Below are 22124 nucleotides of genomic sequence, written 5' to 3' on the forward strand. Positions count from 1 at the left end.
TTAGTGCACGACCTTGTGGCCCAACAAATGGACGGTTCGGAGGCAGCACCTACTCTTTGCAAAATACGGGTTTATAAGGCCACAAATCATATAAAATCCCAAAAGGGTGGAAATATCATTCTCCAACATAAAAGTCATTCTTAATCATTGCCCATTTGCAGGCCATTGGTAATAAGTAATAACGTCAATTTAGTCTTTTCATTGAGTGCTAAGAAGTTAATATTAGTACAAGCTTATATAAGAAGGACCACCCTTTTGTCTTCTCCCTCTCAACACATCTCAGTTTTCTACGTAAGCAAAAAAAAAAAAAAAAAAGAAGAAGAAGAAGAAAAACCAAAACCAAAAGCAAAGAAAGAAAAAGAGAAGAAAAAATGATTTGTCTCGTGTTTCCACAGTCTCGTTGTCATGTTCCTGTCATAATCTTCTACACTTGCATTTGGCTCCCATTCCTTAAAATCAAAGAGGCACTACTTAGTATTATTGGGCTAGTTTTCATGATGGTCCCACCAATGGGGAGCTTCCACGTGGAATGCCGGAGAGGAACCTGCGACGGACGGCACGGCGAGATTACTGTGGAGAGATTCCGGGAGATGGAGTTTACGGACGAGGGTTTGTGCTCGATTTGCTTGGAAGAGTTTGAGAAGGAAGAGGAGGTGAACCGGTTACCGGTTTGCGGGCACTTGTTCCACACCCGGTGTATTAGGGAGTGGTTGGACCGGGACAGGTTCACTTGCCCTCTTTGTAGGTCTCTTATTTTTGGGGTCGATCAATGTTGCCAAGGGCAATGTGCTTACTTTTAAGTTTTAAGTAACATTATATATTTGATTCTTTTTTCTCATTTTTTTGGAACATGTACTGCTTCTTATGGTATCATTCCTAAGGTCTCAACTGGTATCATATCACCATTCCATTAGTTAGATTTGATCATTAGGCTCTAATTATTTTGGCCCTGATTGTTTTGGATTTTGAGAATCGATTACGAGTCTAAAACTGATTATTGCACTCAAATTTGCATTTCATTTTGAGTCTACTAACTCAGTCTTGGACTCGTAATCTTCCTCGAAATCCAACCTGTTTGTTTTGGATTTTGAGAACCCATTGACAGTATAAAACTGATTATTGAACTAAAAACGCAGTTTTTGATTCCAATAATCAGTTTTGGACATCGAATCTGGCATTCAATTCACATTCTCTAGTATCGAAGCAGAAGAAGAAGAAGACGAGGAAGAAGAAGAAACGGAGTAGCTCCATTTTGTTTCTTGATTTTCGCATAAATTCTCACTAGGGAACGAAAAATCAGCGAAACAAAAGCACGAAAAAAGAAGCACAAAAGCATAAATTCTAATTCGAAAATAGTTTTTGATATATTTTTTGTTTTACACAAAAGCACTGGGGAGAATGATTGCCGAGCCGGGTTGGGACAGCCACTTCCTGAAAGGCCTGCATGTGGACCAGCCCAGTCTGGGCCACATGCAGCCATTGGGTTCAATGTGCCTAATCAGTTTTTGGAAAAAAAAATTGTAGATAATGAGATCATCGTTTAAGTAAAGGGAGAAGGTTGATGCACCTCTTTTCAAGGGAACTCATTCTAAAACACTTTAGCTAGAAAAGAAAATTTACTTGGCAATCTTAAATAGATTCGGACGGTGAATAAACTTACATTTAACATTGCGTAAGTGTCTAGTGGTCTACTCAGTGCAATGAAACTAGTAACATGCGTAGAGTGGACTTTTGTCATTCCAATACTTATAAATCTACCTTTTCCGAGATACTAATTGGAAAATGGTTAAAAGATTGATAGTTCATTAGACAAGTAGGAGATCCCAACACATCTGGTGCCACAAAACTCACAAAGCAGATGGTTACAACTAATCAAGCAGGATTTTTGTTCATTGAATATGAAGAAATGGTTATTTCATTTGAAGATCTTATTATTGTTCAGCCATGAGAGAGGATTTCTTATTTGTGCGTTTAGGGCTGTTGAAATCGACAATAGAGCCCACTTCTGATAGGTTTAGGAGAGCAGCAGTAAAAGTAGAAAGGCAAGCTAATAAACTGCCTGTGCCATGTTTCATAATCCAGCAACTTTGAGCATGTTGAAACCTTGGCTCCAACAAATTAGGGCTGCATTTCAACAACAAAGGAAAATGATATCTGGAAAGCTTGTATGGTTTCAGTACCTACTAATTAAAGATACTAATCTACCTGGAAAAAGAAGACATCTTCTACTGAAGCTTTGACTCAAAAGATTAGCTTTATTTCATGATATTCTAATAATTCTGCAGTTTATCTGAATATAAGAATGCTAGATAAGCGGCCATGGTGACTGGTGAAGAGCCTTCTCCGGTCCCTACACAGATTGTTCTCTTGGGCTGTACATGATCTGCTGTGTCATTTCTGTTCTTCCTTTTCTTATTTTATACTGAAACTCCATATTATAACAGAAAATGCAGGGTCTAATCCCTGTCTGAATATATCAAAACAATTTCCATCGCCTCACTCAGATGGTGGAAAGCCTGCACAAATCAGTGAAAACCAAGAAATAAATCAACAAGAATTGTACTACTATACATATCTGTAAATCTCTCTACACGTGTGTTGACACTCCTTTGGACACTTTTAAATGTATTGCTAGGAGTGTTGGAGTTAATGTGGGTCTGTGGACACCTATTTGTGTAATAATCAATAATTTTATGTGTATGTATGTGTCACAATTTCTAGATTTTTATATGTTGCCATGTTAGACAACCCATATCTGTGTCGAAACTCGACACACGAATCCATATTGACAAATTATGATTATATATACTTTCTATTTTATCCGTGTCCCCGTTTCTAAATTTGGGGGGTTTGATACTTTGATGTGTCCACTCGTGTCTGTGTCCACAAATCATAGTTTCTCTCTCAAGTCCAGAGAGAACTGGGGCATTGGGAAAAAATTAAACCTAATTGTAATTAACACGTGATTCTAATCATTTGAACAATGGCCTGCAAAAGGATGTTTACACCCTTTTTATTTTAAGACTGCCTAGGACTGTTAGGATCCAATCAACAGAATTATGAAAAGAATTATCGTGGCTCTTATGTTTCCATATGTTTGTTAGTCCATGCTCATGTCACTCACTTAAGGAGCATTGTCTGGTCTCTTGGCTGGCACGTGCAATGAGACCCACTAATGTCCACGTCAGTCGTGGATCCCATTCCCATTTGCCAATCAAGGGGGGTAGAGAATGCTCCAGACAAGTACAAATACAATTTTCAGAGGAGTAATTAACTTTTTATTGATTGATGAAGTTGGCACCTTTCAAAATAAGTCCATGCTCCGGACAAGTAATCCCTCGTCTTCACGCTGTACATCAAAATCTTTGGAATCTGGGTCCTTTCCAATTAATTGAAGAGGTACATCTAGCTGAGGTGGCATCTGCACATAAAAATAACACCAGTTTAGACTTTAGAGATTGTTCTATACAAGTGGTGTATTTAAACTGCATCTCAATGTTGAAAAACACATCAAACAAATTGGAACTTGGTCAAGTTCGCTTGTGTCAGATGGGATTCAAGTACCGAGTCCGAAAAATCTATATTGCAGTTTTTGCATTGATCTAGAAGATTAGAACCTGGAAACCAAAAGACTGATTTTTGAATCAAGCCTGAAACATTCATCATCGGTGCAAGTGAACCTGTCACAAATATATCTGATATTTTCAAAATATAGTGATTTTATTGCGATATTTTGATGAAACTACAAAATCCCGATATAATCCCCAGAATTTTAAAAAATATAGCGATCTTTTCATTTACAGCGATAATATCACGATATTTTTATTTTTTATTTTTTCTTAATTTATATATTTATATATTTTTAAATAAATTTATTTTATCATTTTTTCCCAAGATAAACCCAAAATTTTTTTTTTTAAAAAAAATCCCGAGATTTTCCCGTTCCGAAAAATCCCCGAGAACGATATTTGTGACATAGATATGGAGAACATAACATTTCAACATCAAAATGGGAGCAGCATTTGTTGCTTTTTAAAAAAAAACTACCTATGTGGTCTCTAGAACCTTCTACTCTGGGGGAATCATGTTCTTTATAGGCCCTCCTAGGATTGCAAGAATTCGCTGGAAAAGTTCGGGAAGTCAAAATATTTCTACAAAAAGATAACTTGAACCGACCATATTCAATTTATTTTTAAAGAGACCTTCAATTTATGAAAATGTCCATCTAAATTAACCATAGTTATATTGTCTCTCTAAATCATGGAATGAAAATATTTTCCCAAGAAAAAATCCATAAAAAATGTTTTTCTTGCAATAAACAGGGCCATAAATGTTAATACTAACAACATTAATTTCCTCAAATTCAAATTCAAAAATTAAATAATGGTTTTTTACAAGTACATCTCTAGATCATCACATCATAGACATGTAAGATAAACTACATTTTCCACATGAAAATTTAGCAAAGGGTGACAAACTATCTAAGCTTGCATTCTTTCCTACATGAACAGATGGCAAAGAAGATTACCATGCAACGGATAAGGGGCCAATTGATTCCATGGAAGAAAGGATGTTGTTTGATTTCATTTGCACCACTATTTTTCCCTAAACGATTTGCAGGATTTCTGTGCAACAATCCATGGATTAATTGCCTAGCCGCGAGGCTCACCTGCACATAGTATATAATTAGTGACCGCTATATCAAAGGGAACCCCATTTATAAGAAGATCTGTCACATTATGGAGTAAGATACAGTCATTAGAAAAATACAATAAAGAAAACCAGAACTAAATAATAGTTTCTCCAAATTTTAATCTTATTTCTATGAAATTTTATTAGTGTCACTGAAAATCTGCTTCTATAGCTACACCTTCCTGTATTTTCTGCCTTTTATTTAATAATAGTTGTCTACACCTTCCTGTTTCATCATATAATGAAACAGGTCAGATTTTCTAGGGTGTCATTTTAACGTTTGTGTTAGGTTGAAAGTTATAGAGGGAGAGTGGCCTATCTAACTTCAATTTATTTCCTTAAAAAGTTCCATAATTGCATGGTTTAATTCGGAAACGTCACATGCTCAAGAAGATCTAAAATAGCCTTCACGGATAGTCCAAATAGAAGAATTTGAATATCAATTCGGGTGGTCTTAGGAATCTCCCACCTCCCTTACAAAATATGACATCCTTCTGTTACGAACCCAGATCGGTTCGTAACGGATTTGATCTTCTCAGAGGGAAGATCAGCCTCTTGACCCACTTCGAGGGAAGGGTCGTCCTCCTTTCTGTGCAAAACCACACTTTCTCAAACAATTTTCTTCATTAATTTAATAAAGATGCATACACTTATTTATAGGAAAAACCCTAATCTAGATAACCCTTATCTCTAAGAGTCCTACCTCTACTAAATAACTAAAATGCAAATATGAAAATAACAAAATATCTAAACAAACTTATTTCAGCCACGAGGGCACCTAACATTCCTTCCCCCTTGAAATCAACCTTGCCCCCAAGGTTGAATTAATGGTGAAAATAATTTATTCCACCAGGGTCCCAAATCTTTTTCGGCATAAATTTGTAGAAAAACATTGGCCTTTCATTATCTTCAAAAACAGCGGATGCGATCATTCGAACACCGCCTTCAAAATCTGAGGCGATCCACATTGGAAAGAAAAACGATTTTTCATCGTTGCCGGCCTCAATTCTTCGACTCTTCTCTACATGAACATCAACTTTATCAGATTTCAACCTTTCTTCTTCCTCGCACATTTCCTCGATTAGAAGGCTGATTTTCTTCTGCAATTCACCAATGCCCTTCTATCATTTTCGAAATAGATGCTTCGAGCTTCTCGAAATCATCGCGCAAGGAATCCAAAATCGATATATCCATGGCGCGGGACCGACTGCTCTGATACCACTTGTTACGAACCTAAATCGGTTCGTAACGGATTTGATCTTCTTAGAGGGAAGATCAGCTTCTTGACCCACTTCGAGGGAAGGGTCGTCCTCCTCTGTGCACAAAACACACTATTTTGGGGATAAAATTCTTATTGAACAAAGAAAGGCTACGTACAAGTTATTTATTAAAAATCCCTAACCTAGATAAGCCTTATCTCTAAGACTCCTAACTAACTAAATAACTACAAAGCAAATCTCAAAATAACAAATATCTCAACCGATTTATTTTAGCCAAGGTGGGACCCAAATAAGCACGTAACATTCCTCCCTCCTTGAAATCAACGTTGTCCTCAAGGTTGGATCATTGGAGAAGATAATTTCTTCCGTCGGGGTCCCAAATCTTAGTGGGCATCATCTTCACGAAAAATATAGTTGAAATCAATGGTTGAAACAACTCCATCTTCCAACCGATCTTATCGTGTCGTTTATCAAAGATCCTTTGGTGCGTGTTCTTGGAATGATTTAGATGATAACACACGAATGGCAGTGGATGAGAGTCTTTTCGATTAAGTAGTACAGATTGAGGGGAAGATGAACAGTGGACTCTTCAGTGATGACCTCTCTTTTGTATCTTCTTCGCCTTTTCTAATATCTGCTTTCTTTCTCTATTCTTCTTTTCTCTTCTTTTTCTATTTCGACGTTTCTTTTTTGGAACTTTCTTTTCTTCGATTTGCTTTCTTTCATCTTCGCGCATTTCCTTGATCAGCATGCTGATTTTGTTGACGGCTTCCGCAAATCGCTGTTGCTCTTCTACCATTCTTGAAACATATACTTTCATCTTCTGAAAATCATCTCGCAGGGAATCCAAAATCTCCAATGATGTATCCATGGCGTAAGACCGGCTGCTCTGATACCAATTGTTACGAACCTAAATCGGTTCGTAACGGATTTGATCTTCTTAGAGGGAAGATCAGCCTCTTGACCCACTTCAAGGAAAGGGTCGTCCTCCTCTGTGCACAAAACACACTATTTTGAGGATAAAATTCTCATTGAACAAAGAAAGGCTACGAACAAGTTATTTATTAAAAATCCCTAACCTAGATAAGCCTTATCTCTAAGACTCCTAACTAACTAAATAACTACAAAGCAAATCTCAAAATAACAAATATCTCAACCGATTTATTTCAGCCAAGGTGGGACCCAAATAAGCACGTAACACCTTCATCCTCCGACGGATGTGCAAGGAGAACCGATCCCCTTGACCCCTTGTAGATGACCTTGTCGCAACTGGTAGATAATATTTCAGCCATTTGAATGTAAATGATAAGGAGAAAATATTTGGAGGAGACCATTGAAGTCATGGGAAATCAAGTAGAGAAGAGAGAGGGAGGAAAGAAAGGAGAAGAAAGACTGAGGGAGAAGGGAGTTTTTAGAGTTGGAAGTCTAACCCTATGATTCCCATAGACCTTCATTATACCACTAAGTATGATGGGCCCCATCCTAACTACATATATAACACGCATAAAACTACCCTCTTTCTCAAAGAACCATGCCCATCTTGGAACAAATAATATGAAACTTATCAAGACCAAGGGCTTTGGTAAAGATGTATTCTAACTGTTCCTTTGACTTCATATAGAGTGGAATTCTGTTTACTTGATATCTTTCTCGAATAAAGTGACCATGAGCTTCAATACATTTTCTACTAATTAAATACTGACTTTCTATATGAATTGCCATCTGATTGTCACAATAGATCCCCATCGGTTTCTCGACCTTAAAACACATCTTAGATATTAGTCTTAAACCATATTAATTGCTACCTGATTGTCATGATAGATCTTCATCGGTTTCTCGACCTTAAAACCTATCTTAGGTATTAGTCTTCAGCCAAATTAACTCACTCTTCTATATTTTCCTTTTTTGACAAGTCTGTCCGTCACTCATTTATTACACTTACTTGTGGTTCTTTACCCACAATGTCTGGTAGAGATACTGTTTTTGTACTGCCTCTTCCCTTTCACTGTCTAGAGGCTTTCATGTTCCTAAAGTTCAATTTGGAAATGTTATCTATAAGTAAACTAACCAAATCATTCGGTTGTTTTTGGTTTCCTTCTGTGCTGTTTAGGATCTAAAGAAAGATAATGATTAACAGCAGACTTGAATGTGACAAACTTCTACTAACTAGATCGTTGACTTGATGTTGATGCCCACACATTAAACCTCCTCTCCACATCTCTGGAATTATCGGCAAGGTCATCCATCTCTGCGTAGTTAAAAGTCTAGAGTTTAAAAGTATTTTCAATGTCTAGTTTAGTCTTTTAGGCTTGTGAGTTAGGAAAGCTTCACATAGTTCCCCTTTATTCTAAAAATGATAAACGGAACTCGGTACATTTTTTATGTAATTCATTTTGATATTTGGGATCCGATAGAAATAAAGACGGCTTTTCATGCCATAGATTGTGATATTTATCAATGATTTTCCAGGAATAGATCTCGATTTTAGAAATTCAAAACCAGTTTGATAGAAATTTTAGTGTACTGTGTTCTGATAACAATCAGGAGTATTCATCACAAGAGTTCCATACTTATCTTGGTAGTTGTGGGATTCTCCATCAAACCTCTTGTACACATACTTCTTGAGAAAATGGTGTCATAACTCATGACTCATAACACAAGCATCATCGTCTTATTGAAGTAATACGTACTTTGTTGTTAAAAATGTATATTTGGGAGATGATGTTTTGATTTTGTTACATGATTAATTGTATGCCGTCTTTAGTCATGAAAGGTAAATCTCCCCATTCCGTTATCTACCCTGACATTGGCTTGCTATCTGTTTGGCACCTCCTAATCTATTTAGTTGTGTTCATTTTGTTTACTCTTTAGGTCCAGGAGTTGATAAGTTAGTAGTGTTTTGCAATTAAATGTGTTTTTCTGCGTATTCTCAAACTCAAAAAGGTATCGTTATTATCATAATGATCTTCGAAAGCGGTCTGTGTTTAGTGATGTTACTTTTTTCTGACAATACTCCATATTTTTCTCAGTGCACAAACAAGGAGAAAAGCCTACATCTTGTGGTCCGGTCAGCACAAGACAAAAGGAGGATGGAAGCGAACTCAAGTACGAGTTCAGTATTTTGATATCATGCCAATGTAAAAGAAAAGAAGAAAATATTTGGAGGAGGCCACCCAAGTGGTGGGAAATCAAGTAGAGGTGGGGGACGAAGGAAAGAAGGGAGAAGAAAGATGGAAGGAGAAGGAAGTTTAACCCTACAACTCCCATAGAACTTCTTTTGATATATTCTTAAATAGAAATATTAGAATTATCCCATAATAATACTAAGTATGATGGGCCCCATAATAACTACTTGAATAACAAATAAAAACTACCGTATCTCTTAACACACTACAATTCCCCACCTTGAAAAATGTGGTAAGTAAAATGACTTTGGAGTTTGGACCAAGGTTGCCAGAGCGGGAAGCGAGAGCGGGAAGCAAAGGCTCTCAGGAAGGTGGGAAGCGGGAAGCGTGAAAGGTCAAAGAATTTTTTTTTTATAGTTAAATATTTAAAAAAAATTAAAAAAATACTAAAAAATACTAAAAAATAAAAGAAATAATTATATGAACCAAATATTTTAAAAAATACTTTTTATTAAAAGATCCAACATTTACTTAAAGAAAAATCACTCAATTGAAATGTTTGTGTTGACCAGTGCGTTGACCAATGCCTGACAAGAAGAAAAAAATTTAGAAACTAAATTATAAGATTTTCTTACCAGACTTTTGAGACTTAATAACATTTGGACATGATAGAATTTATGAATATTTAAATTGGAAAAATACCCCATCGATTGGAAGTTAAGTTTTTGACCCGACCCGTTTTTTTTTTTCTGAATTTTGTACTACAACTGGAAAGTAGACTTTTATCCTTTTAGATTTGGGTCTTGAAACTATTTTTAATAGATTCAGATGGGGGGTTATTCCCTTATTTACATGAAAATCTTAAGTACTTAAATGACTTTACATGTAAATACTAAGAAGAGGAAGAGAAGAGGACTAGCAAGAGACAAGGGGGGTAGATAGGAAGCACGCTTCCCATAGAGTGGGATACGTGTTTCCCATAGAGTGGGAATCGAATTTCCCATAGAGTGGGAATCGCGTTTCCCAAGTTTCCGAAACGGGATTCCCAAAAATCGGAGAATCAAGAAGATTCCCGTTTCCGAATCGATTTTCAGGGAATCGAGATTCCCCATTCCGAGTAGAGACTCCTGCTTCCTTGGTTTGGACCCACACAACCAAGTTGGACTTGCATAAGGTTCTTCTTTTAGTCATAATCTCTAAACTCACAAAAAAACCACTGCCTTTTCCTCTATTTTTGACCCAAGCTTTTCCTTGCAAATGCCAATGATTTAGCATTGCCACCTACAACCACCTTACAGGTTCTTCTATCCATTCCAAAATCTATCTACCTAAGACCCTACTATCTCATAAGCTTATCCCCTTTGCTTCAGTGTTTAACATAAGTTTATTAGCCAGAAAGGAAATGACTCCTTCCTTGCATTCAAGATGACACCAACCATTGCAACCCCATGCCCAAAAATAAACTTGATAATAAGTGATGATCAACAATAAAACATGGGAAGAATTTAGTCTAGTGTGTTACCTACAACTCCATTTCATCACCCTCCAATGCTAAAGACAACCATGAAACTCTATCCCTGTCCAATTTTTAAGAGATTTTATGATTCATGTACAAATTTTTGCAAATAATGTGTGACATGAATAATGTAAATCATGAGATAAGCAACACCAGTGGGTCACTGACCAACTCCTAAAGTGGTCAAGCTCTATGTTCAAGAAGATCCTTTTCAATAACCACTACATATGGTGTGCTATTTCAGGATTATCATGTTTAATAGATATTATAGCACCAGAAATTATGTTAAAGCATTGAAATCAAATGAAACAAACACAATGTTAAAATGAAAAAGATCATATGAATCGATAGTCATATTTAGGAACTATTTTTCTTACCGGAATGCTACTAGGAAATGTAAGATCTTTGTGCAGAATGTTTGCAAATGTTTTCTGCCTATTCTTTCCCCTGAAAGGTGTCCGGCCATAAAGCATTTCATATAGCAAAATCCCTGCATTTGCAAACAAAAAATAAGGTGACGTCTGAACAAATACAGATAGACTATAATATCTTCTAGAAATAACATCATGGAAAACTGTTTTATTTCATAAAAGCTGATGATGTTCATTCATCAAGACTAATAAACTTTAAAACTGATGAAAAAAATTTCCCCCGTGAGAGGACGGTGATGTATTATCACTCTGAATCATGATAGAGTGCTGGTTTCAGCAATTATATATATATATATATATACGAGAGAAGGGTTCCTGAGGTGGCGCTAGCGCTACCTTATATGAGGTGGCGCTCACAAAACATAGGGGGCCCACTTTGTTTGGATGATCCAAAGCATTCATTTGATAGGCCCTCACATAGATAGGGTGCCCACAAAAAATCAACTTCATAGGATCATCCTAACCCTTCCATTTGTGGAGGTTAAAATGGATGGGTATAATAAGCCTCCATAAATCTAAACCTCCACAAATGGAAGGGTTAGGATGATCCTATGGACCTGATTTTTTGTAGGCACCCTATCTATGTGAGGGCCTATCAAATGAATGCTTTGGATCATCCAAACAAAGTGGGCCCCCTACGTTTTGTGAGTGCCACCTCATATAAGGTAGCGCTAGCGCCACCTCAGGAACTGTTTACTCTCTCTCTCTCTCTCTCTCTCTATATATATATATATATATATATATATATATATATATATATAGAGAGAGAGAGAGAGAGAGAGAGAGATAGAGAGAGACATTCCATTAAAAAAAATAGGAATGGAGCAGTTACAAGGCGACAAAGAATCAAATGTACACATGCCAATCTCATATGACTACACTTACCAAGAGCCCACCAATCAATGGCACTACTATGGCCTGCCCCTGTAATAATTTCCTGAAACAAAGGAGACATGAGGATTATGATGATAAAAGAATGCATTAATGGAAAAGAATGATGATACTGCTTACAAGACTCAGAATAATTTCTCATTGAATATGAATGTATGATTCATAAGTATCACAATTATGAAAATTATGCAAAGCGGATAAGTGTAGATTAATTCAAACATGAAAGCCACAACACATGGAGCCTTGAAGGAAGCAAAAATATGGAATTAGATGTTAATCTTTAGTAAATTTAAGTAATAGAGTTAGTCTTCAGTAGATTAAAATAATAGAGCAAGTAGAATTTCCATAAAAGACATAGAAACATTTTTCCAAAGAACATGATTTGTTTAACAGAGAGAACCCCTCCCCTGGCCAACACACACACACACACACACACACACACACACACACAAAAACTTCAAACTCAAATCCAAGATTCTGGTGCCACCCACTTCCATTGGTGAGAGTAATTTCCATTGATTCCAGCAAGACCAGGATTCGAGATGCAACTTCAAGGATGGGTGGACCTTTTTCATATAACGAGGCATCAGGACCCCAAGGATTTCTAGAAGGCATGAAGAAACTCAAGACCAAGATTTTAAATTCCGGTTTCGGTTATGATCGCCACAGAAATGAAAAATTTTCAGTTTTGGTTGAAAATTTCACCTGAATTCCTATGAAATTAAGGAAACATATGGAAACACATGCAGATGATAGAATTTATGATGAACCTAAAGGAAATGCTGAAATAAGCTCAAATGCGCAACTAGAAACCATCACATACACAAAGACAACCATCCATAATGGGCTAATAACATTGAAAACTTGGTGACATGCGCTTATATTCATTTCGGATAATTCAATATATATACCATATTTCACATGTAATTCATATAAATATTTATGCACAATATATACAACACATTTCAAATGCAATAAATATAAATATAATTCTGTAACACATACTAATATGGTATGCAACTAATACACTTATAGTTTTTGTTTCAATATGCATTTTGGTTTCAATATGCATTTCGGTGGTGATAGAAACAGAAACATTTCCATCATTTTGTGTCGGTTACAGTGGATAAAACCACGCTCAAGACAAAACCATAGTAAGATCCCAAGTTATTCAAGAAATACAATCTGACAGAATAGACATATGATTAAAGCAATGTCAGCTCTAATAATATTCTCAAATTGTTAGTATACCACTCTCTGGACATTACTCTTTCACACCCAGCATATAACAGTTTGAGAAGTTTATATTGACCACCAGGGTCATATCTGCAAATAAACAGCAATATAACATCCACATTTCAATTCTTCAGTGACAGATATAAGAACCAAACTACACAATGGTCCATTTTTCCATATAGTAATAGTGCCCCTCAGCATCCAGCCCACCAAGAAACATCTTACGTGTTTCTGTCAAAGTTTAGTACTATGTCACAAGAAGAGCTAGTGCTGGGCCCAAAGAGTCTAATGAGAAGTGAGAACTCTTTTAATTCGTAAAGAGATTTAGAAACATTGCTATCAACTTGATTTCATTGGGACACCTGATAAGATTCCCTCATCTTATTCATTTCTCTTCAAACCAACAAATCAAAGAAAAAAAAAACAATCACTAATCAATTTCATATTTTTCATTTTCATAGCATTGTCAATCCTGAAAATAAAATAAAGGTTCCTAGAGAGATTGCCAAGCAGCCAAGGAATGTGCATGGCATGAGAATTGGCAATATGGATAAGCTAGTGTAACAATGTATGCATCTATGCCTAGAGGCCCAAAACATATAGATTCCAAATCTGAAGTACTCTTCTTGATAATTTTCTCATCAAAATGTCTCTCTTTAACACCAGCCATGAAAAACAACTAATCCTAGGGGCCAACAGTGCCAGATTCTAGAACTAATGACTTTAAATGAATGCAGCCAATAGGAGTTGGTATGCATGGTTCTGTTATCCTTTCATCAATATTATTTGTTTTGCTTTTATATTTTCATTCTTTTATCCATGTCACAAGTTCCTTGTTGATATACTGCATTTTTATGCTCAGCTCTAAATGACCATGATTCTCTTTCGCAATACAGAAAGTACCCATTTAAGAAAAAACATCGGAGTATTATGATGTTTTGTAATAAAAAATATGAAGGAAAGATATTTTGCAGCTGTTGTGGAATCATACAAGTTATACACAATTGGAAGCAGTTTTAAATATGCAAGGCAGAGTCAGTATTAAGAATCAGAAATCACAACTCTGGAATTCAATTAATTCACACCTCTGTGATAATTACTTCAATTATTACCCCTCCCACTTTAGAATAAACACAAATCTACAAACTGGCACGGAAAATAAGAGGATGGTGTAGAATTAACTTCTCTGCAACTTCTCTGCTACTTGTACCAGTCCAAAGGAGTCGCTTCTAAAGAATGAACTGAAAATGATACTATAATTGCCTACAGATACTGTTCTTATGAATTTTACTTTTCTAGATGGTCAATGCAGCCCGGATTTTCCCAATAAAAAATAGAAGTTCATTTGTACAATTTCCATGTACAGATATACTGCTACACTTCTCAAATAAGATCATATCAAAACAGATAACATACACAATCCATTATGAACCATGTCCAGCATATTGATTCCAATACAGATAATGAATAACCTCTCAAATTACATCATTGACATTAATATCCTAGAGAATCCCTAAATCAGTTTGTAAGGGAACATAAAATTACATCTTGAATTGAAGAAAAAAGGACAAAAGATAAATGGATGTCCGAAATTCTCTAACACCAACACAGTTAACTGAGAATGTTTAGAGAGAGAGAGAGAGAGAGAGAGAGAGAGCATTTGAATTACGGCAATACCCTTTGATCACTTAAACATAGACCACCAATGTTGAAAATATTAGGATGAATACATGACCAAGATGCTATATAATTTTCCTTCTCTTTATGTCATTCCATAATCTACATCTAGAAGATACTTAGATTTCAACATCGGATTTAGAAGCATCAGATTAGTGGCGTTACTGTTCAATCTTAAGAAACTCGTGAAATCTGAAATATGTATTTCTAATTGATGTAGAAGTAAAAGGGAACATAGTTTCAATGAACACAGCTGGAAATATCTTAAAACGCATCATACCGGAGCGATGTACTCCTCCGTTCCAACAAACGAATTTGATTGTGTAACTGGTTCTGCAACAAATGTAGGAGGTGGTTCACATTTAGATTTTCGTCTCTTTGTAGGCAAAACTTGCCTTTTAACCTGTCAGATAAGAGAAATTTTTAAGAAAAAAATAAGAAAACAAATTTACAATTACAAAGAAAAGCCAACTGTGACTGAGGGAATAATTATGCAAAAATGATATAATGTTGATGCAAACTGCAGTAATTGAAGTTGTTTAATAGTATCTACAAAAGGATTGATTAAAATTTCATAGAATCAATTCTAGTACGCTGCTATTTTATGCCTAGATACGCAGCTATAGCAACAGACTAAAGTTTTGTAAGAATCGAGTTTCTATCTTTACCAACTAACAAGTTTGCTCATCATGAAATGGTAAAAGTTTCTTGAAGATTATGCTGGTGTCTAAAACTCGGACTTGGACAAGAACTCAGCCAAGGTGGAAAGGGGACCCACATGGCAAATCAATGATTGAGATGGTCAATTCTTCTGTTGTGCAGATGGCTTGTATCCTGGCAGTGATTCAGCACCCTGACAAACTAATGTGCACGATGCACACAGCGTCGATAAATATAAGAATTGATGATTTATGCTCGGAAGGAAAATTCATTTGTCGATGTACTTTATAAGGGTGTTTCGGTAATTGTAGTGACATTAATATATAATCCCGGGACCCCCAAAAAAAGACAACCATGTAACTCAGTGCACGAGGCTCCCACCCAGACCCTGCAATGGCGGGAGCCTCGTGCACTGGGCCACCCTTTTATTAGGTTACAAGGTTATCTTTTTTGGGGGATCCCGGGATTAATTAAATAATATGCTGGAAACCTCTAGCTTTTAATTTATTTCAGATCAAAATCCTTCCCTAAATGTCCACAAGTATAAGAATTGGTGATTTAGGCTTCCCATAGATTCTAATTCAACAACTTCAGCAGCTAATCTATTGATCTAGGTGAAGATCCGAAGCATTTCCTCTAAAATCAGGGTCTGCACAATTAATCACAGATCACTGAAATCCTAGAACACAACTTAAAATGAATATTGAAACCCCAGAACACAACTATCCAGAAAGACAGTGCAAAGGATGAAAACTCTATAAACAGAGAGAGAGAGAGAGAGAGAGAGAGAGAGAGAGAGAGATGATCCTCTGAGAAAAAAAATTATGTTTCATTCCTTGAGTGACCAAGTGGCTTTTCCCGATACATACAGTTCCACAAAAGAATTAAGAAAACTGCAACAGATCCTAAAAGAAAAGAAGTCTATCAAAAGCTACATAGATTATTACAGAATACCCTTACTGGCATATAATAACAACATCTGTATATCAGACAACTCCATTTAACAGTTAATACTTACTCCGGAAATGACGAACATTTCCAAGGATAGGAAGAGATATATCAGGGAAAAAATATAGAATTAAACAACTTATTTGATCTTCAAAGTTAATAATGAAGGATAACTTCCAGAAAAATAAAGACAAACATGCCTGTGGTACACATGATGTCAAAACTGATAGATCAAAATCAGTCAACACAACATGTCCATCCTTCTGAAGTAAAATATTTTCAGGCTTCAGGTCCCGATAGATTATTCCTGTTTCCCGAGAGAAAAAATTAAATGAAAATTAGTTGGCCATATCAACTGAAAAGACAATAAAACATGACTAAAAAGAAATGTTGAAAATAAAACTACATGCTTTGTGAACTTTAATTTGAGTTTTCAGTCTAAAAGAAACACGCATTCCAAACACATCCACTTCATGGTATGGAAAAGGAAAACTTAAAGAAAAGGACCGCTATCAACTTTTCAGCCAGTGGAAAAACAATGTGGACCAAGTGGGAGAATGTTGGCATTTATTGGTGTGGCCCACATTGGGTCCCACACATAAGGTTGTACGGTCAACCCTTCTAGAAACTCTCCACTTCAAGGTTTATTTGTAAAAGGAGTTTTAGAGATAAATCCCAATTATTTTTAATTAAAAGATAAATAAGAATTAGAAGTGTGGTGGGATTAGAACTCCTAGTTCTAGACTTCTAGTTAAATTCCAAACTCTATAAATATCCATCTCACCTTTATGGGTGGAGAGAAATATTAAGAGATAGAGATTTCCATGTAAAGGGGTCCCTAGTCTGAGAAGGAAAAGAGCCTGTGATTCCATCAATCAAGCCATAACGCCATCTTCAGATCTGAAGAACTCCTTTCACTGTTCACGGTGTGCGCGTGGAGATTGACAGATTCATCGGACAGATCGAAGACATCTATACAACACTACTAATGACAAAAACTACATTTGTTGACTGAAGAAGGCTATTTATGGACTTAACCCCTAGAACCTAGTTTGATCTATCATGTCAAGCCTTGAAAGGACGAGGTATCAAAGATCTGAAGAAGCTCACAGCTCTATTATTAAGAGAACAAAATCCTCTATCACTTTTACCTTGTGTTATTATGCATTATTACTGATAGTGACAGTAATACAGCTGAAGCAACCAAGCTGAGATTGAAGCATGACTTTGAAATGAAATACATCCTCCCTATCAAATCTCTCTTATGTATAGAAGTGATAGCTACATCTTTTTTTTTTTTTTTTGGAAAGGTAGAAGTGATAGCAACATCTAAAGGCACGATTCTATTTCAAGAAAGCATGTTTAACTCGTGACAAAGTTTAAGAAGACAGACAGCAAGTCCAAAAACACTCCAGCTATTCTGGATAAAATATATTGAGGAAATGAGGGCCGACTAGTGAAATTCTCTTGAAGATATCACAGCATGATGGGAGCTCTCCAATACATGACATTCACATATTCTAAGATCAAATATTCATTCAATGAGGTACATCAGTACCTTCATGATCCAAGAGGCCACTTACAAGAAATCAAGATATTCTTTGCTACATTAAGGGGACACTAGCATATGGACTATTCTATTCAGATCGAAAACATATACAAATTGATATTCATGCCAGCCCAAATGCCAATTGGGCAGGTAACAGTGATAGAGAAAGCTCAGTCTGATTCACTATCTTCATTGCATCGTTTTCTTCTTCATTTCTTACATGATGAACAGTCACCACAAATAATTAAACATACACTAAAGAATAAGCAGTTCAGTTCCATTCAATCATCTAATAGTGTGAAATTAGACAAAATATGAATAATCACAAAACGGATGGTATGTGGTAGTCTGGTAGAAGTAACAACCCTTTCTTATGAAATTCACACCTATATGCTAGCAAATGGTAACACATAATATTTTACCACCTACGAACTTTCATTGAAACTGGGGATTTCTAGACTTCAAATTAACGTAAAAAAAATCCATGAACAACTTCAAAGAATGATGGTCATGCCAGGTTTAGTTTAACACACCACCCTCACTGACCCACCAACCCACACATACACAGAGGGAAAAGGAAGGATTTTTCCAACAATTTGACAAAAAGTACCTAGACAATTGAGATATAGACCTTAAACTGACGTTAAAAAAACCATGAAGAACTTCAAAGAATGATGGTCATGCCAAGACATACACAGAGGGAGACAGAAAAAAATATTCTCCAACAATTTGAGAAAAGTACCTAGACAATGAAGATATTCCAAGCCAACTAAAACTTCCGCAGCATAAAACCTGGAAAAAGTAAATTGGATTGAGATTGGAGTTAGTTTTAGGGAACAGGAGAAAAGATAATTTAAGAAAGATTCGTATTAAGAACTTCCCTTGAGGCTTTGCAAGAAAAGAAAATAAAATATTGACATTTTACCTAGCAAGAGAAGTACTTTTAGTGCCTACAAGAAAAAAAAGATAGCACAACTGTAGGCCAGCGATACATCAATCATTTCATCAGCCAGACCACTAATTTGACAGACACTATTTGACTTAATTACTATGATTTAGCCGACACTTTGAATTTATTGCTGACAACGTGTCCTGCTGTGTCCGACACGGCACGCGTGTCCACCGGTGTCGACACTCCTTTGGATAATTTTAATACTGCTATAAGTGTTGACTTAATGTGGGTGTGTGGACACATTTTTGTACCATGTCAAGTGTGACATTCTATTTTATTATTGTATATTGTGTTTACCTCTTTTATTATTAACTCTCCTTTTATTATAAACTCTTTTTTAGCTCTTCTTTAACTAATACTTGTTGTAACATCATGTATACTCTCTATTGTAGCCGTGTCTCCATTTCTAAATTTTGGGGGTTTGACATGTCCGATACTCCGTGTCCGTGTCGACATGCAACACTCATGTCCGTGTCCACAAATCATACCTTAATTATGAACAACTTAAAGCAACAATAGAAGTACAAGTATATGGGTAAACTACTAGCTTAAGAAAAGGTTAAATATTCTTGAAAATACCTTGCAGTTTCCTCTCTAAAAATCTTCATAGGCTGCTTGTCAAGTAATGCAAATAACTCCCCACCAGGGCAAAAGTCCGTTATCAAACAAACATGTGTAGCAGTCTGGAGAAAAGGAAATGCCAATATAGATCACTGAAAAATGACATGATCCCTTTAAATATAATAGCACCATCAAGAATATCAAAAGACAGAAATGATGGATAATTCAAAAAAATGGTCTGAGCAGGCTACTGTTCCGAGCCTGTCATGATCAGGAATTTGACAAACAGATGGAGAAATATGGAATTAGTGCAATCAGTACATGAGGAAAAATGAATTCCAAAAGAAGACATCAATACAAAGAATACAGGAAAAACATTAGATTTTTTAGTACATGTTTGTAATACTAGGAAGTATTAGAGAAATGAGCAAACAATACAGGGAAAACATTAATCAAGAAGGGAAAAAGGAAAAAACATGAAGTCTCATATGTTCTGGAAATGTGTTCCAGTGTAGAAGAAAAATATAGCTTCATTTCTGAAGTGACAAGTTTATAAAATTCTGACTTCTCCCGCACACCTTACAACATTAGAAGGGTTATATATGTAGTTTCAATAACATATCTTCCAGACATAAGGCTATTAAGTATGGGTTTCCCTAACAAGGAGTAACCAGAAAAAAAATGGATAACATCGAAAGATAACGACTAAACCTGAAAAGAAGAATACAATGTAGGAAGAAAAGGATGATCCATTAGCGAAACAATCTCCCTTTCTATGCAAGCTCGATGAACCTGTGCATTGTCCATGAAAATAGTACACCCTTAGTCTTTTATAATAAATCAAAAGTATAAAATGCAATATATATCCTTCTTAGTAACTAAAAACAAAGCAATATGAATCCCCAATATTGAGCTCAGAAGTTGTTCGCCTCTTTGCAGATAACAATACCATGGACTATATAGAGGCTACCAATTTCCAAGTCTCGCAGATATCAGTGTCTTTGTACGATTTTTCATAGATTCAAGAAACGAAAGATTTTCCACTTGATTCAAGGAATGGACCTTGTAATTCGTTTTTGTAGGAAGTCTGAAGCTAGATTTGATGTATCTCCCTTTTGCTTTAAGCTATATTTTTAAAACAAACATTAATCATCACACTAAGGAGATAGTTTCATATAAACCACAAAGAACAATTTTGAATAGGTTCTGTTAACTTACCAACTTCTCCAAAAGCTTAAGCTATTGGAGAAAGGCAGTATTTAGCTTTTATACTTTAACACTCCCCCGCACGTGTGGCCCACTTGGCAAACACGCGGCACATGTGGTCCCACTTTGGGTCAACCATTGCATGTGGATTTTTGCTATCCGGGAGGTTTGAACTCGAGACCTTTGGCTCTATTACCATGATAACTTACCAACTTCTCCAAAAGCTTAAGCTATTGGAGAAAGGCAGTATTTAGCTTTTATACTGTAACAGGTTCCATTCAGTAAATTTCATGCATGAACAATGATTTAGATGTAAAGGAACTTGGGAACACAACGGGGCAAGTAGAGTGAAACTTCTGATCACACTCAACGGACAGTTAATTTTCACAATCCTTCACTCTAGTTAGTTTATGAAGTTTAGTTTTAGATTGAAGATAGGGAATTGCTAGGGTCCATCGCAAAAGGCATTTCGCAGCTGGTCAGTCACATCTCAGACCAGCCACACAGTGAACGAAGACAGCAGCTTTTGTCTTCATTAACTGTGTGGCTGGTCTGACATGCAACAGACCAGCTGAGAAATGCCTTATGCGATGGACCCTAGCAAATCCCTTGAAGATATAGTTTAGTTAAGCTCAATCTAGCTAGATTCTGTCGTTTTAGTTGATAGAAACCATATGGCACTTAAATAATTTATTTGTTGTTTCTTGTCTATTAATAGCACAGTCAATGATTCTCATTGATCTTATTTTCTGTAGTTTAAATATAAAAAAATCTTATGTTACTGTTCAGGAAGAAAGCATGGCAATTAAATCACAATTTTTTCATGTGAAGTAAAAAGTTGAAAAAAAAAATACGACATTTATTTCACAACAAAACAACTCCAACTAGACGAATGGAAGGATCCAATAGTTTAAATCTGTAACCCTTTGATAGTTTTTGACAGGTTTAGCCAGCCTTTTCCATTGCATTTCTAGAATATCAGATGGACAGTTGAAATTGACGCAGCAGAATGGCTTTTGATAGCAATTCAAAGGAGCAGAACATCAAGCAAACAGAGCAGTTGCAGGAAGAATCAACAAGAGATAATAATTAGGAAGATCAGCCAGAGCAGGAGGGCCCAAGCAGACAACAAAGGGTGATTCGTAAACCAGCTTGGATGCAGGACTCCAACAGCAGTTAGTTGCAAATTAGAAAAGTTAATCATTTGTTAGTTGTTTAGTTAATCAGTTGTCAGTTGTTCTTTAATTTCTAAGGTTAGTCAGCTTAATAGAAGGGCAGTGATGTTGTTAACTAACCAACTTCTCCAAAAGCTTAAGCTGTTGGAGAAAGGCGTTATTTATCTTTTATACTTTAACACTCCCCCGCACGTGTGGCCCACTTGGCAAACACGTGGCACATGTGGTCCCACTTTGGGCTGACCATTGCATGTGGATTTTCGCTATCCGGGAGGTTTGAACTCG

At 36.1% G+C, this 22124-nt stretch overlaps 1 protein-coding gene across 9 annotated transcripts in view; it reads right to left on the reverse strand.

Moving 5' to 3' along the window:
- Positions 1-1899: 1899 nt before the first annotated feature.
- Positions 1900-22124, reverse strand: part of PHOT2 (phototropin 2) — a 55095-nt gene continuing 34870 nt past the window's right edge. For 6 of the 9 annotated variants that reach the window (XM_077360229.1, XM_077360222.1, XM_077360216.1 and 3 more), the window contains 11 exons: positions 20521-20583; positions 20170-20250; positions 19477-19580; positions 18688-18737; positions 16597-16703; positions 15069-15191; positions 11870-11921; positions 10931-11043; positions 4529-4669; positions 3302-3421; positions 1900-2516 (listed from right to left, as the gene is read on the reverse strand). In XM_077360229.1, the coding sequence (XP_077216344.1) occupies positions 3305-3421; positions 4529-4669; positions 10931-11043; positions 11870-11921; positions 15069-15191; positions 16597-16703; positions 18688-18737; positions 19477-19580; positions 20170-20250; positions 20521-20583 (951 nt within the window). In that variant the 3' untranslated portion in view covers positions 1900-2516; positions 3302-3304. Of the gene's footprint in view, positions 2517-3301; positions 3422-4528; positions 4670-10559; positions 10615-10930; positions 11044-11869; positions 11922-15068; positions 15192-16596; positions 16704-18687; positions 18738-19476; positions 19581-20169; positions 20251-20520; positions 20584-22124 lie in introns of those variants that run through there. The other 3 variants (XM_077360253.1, XM_077360249.1, XM_077360263.1) reach the window with 2 other exon arrangements.

Source organism: Tasmannia lanceolata, unplaced genomic scaffold, assembly GCF_043159265.1.
Source record: "Tasmannia lanceolata isolate RefF3 unplaced genomic scaffold, GAP_Taslan_0.1 ptg000003l, whole genome shotgun sequence".
Taxonomy (NCBI): Eukaryota; Viridiplantae; Streptophyta; class Magnoliopsida; order Canellales; family Winteraceae; genus Tasmannia; species Tasmannia lanceolata.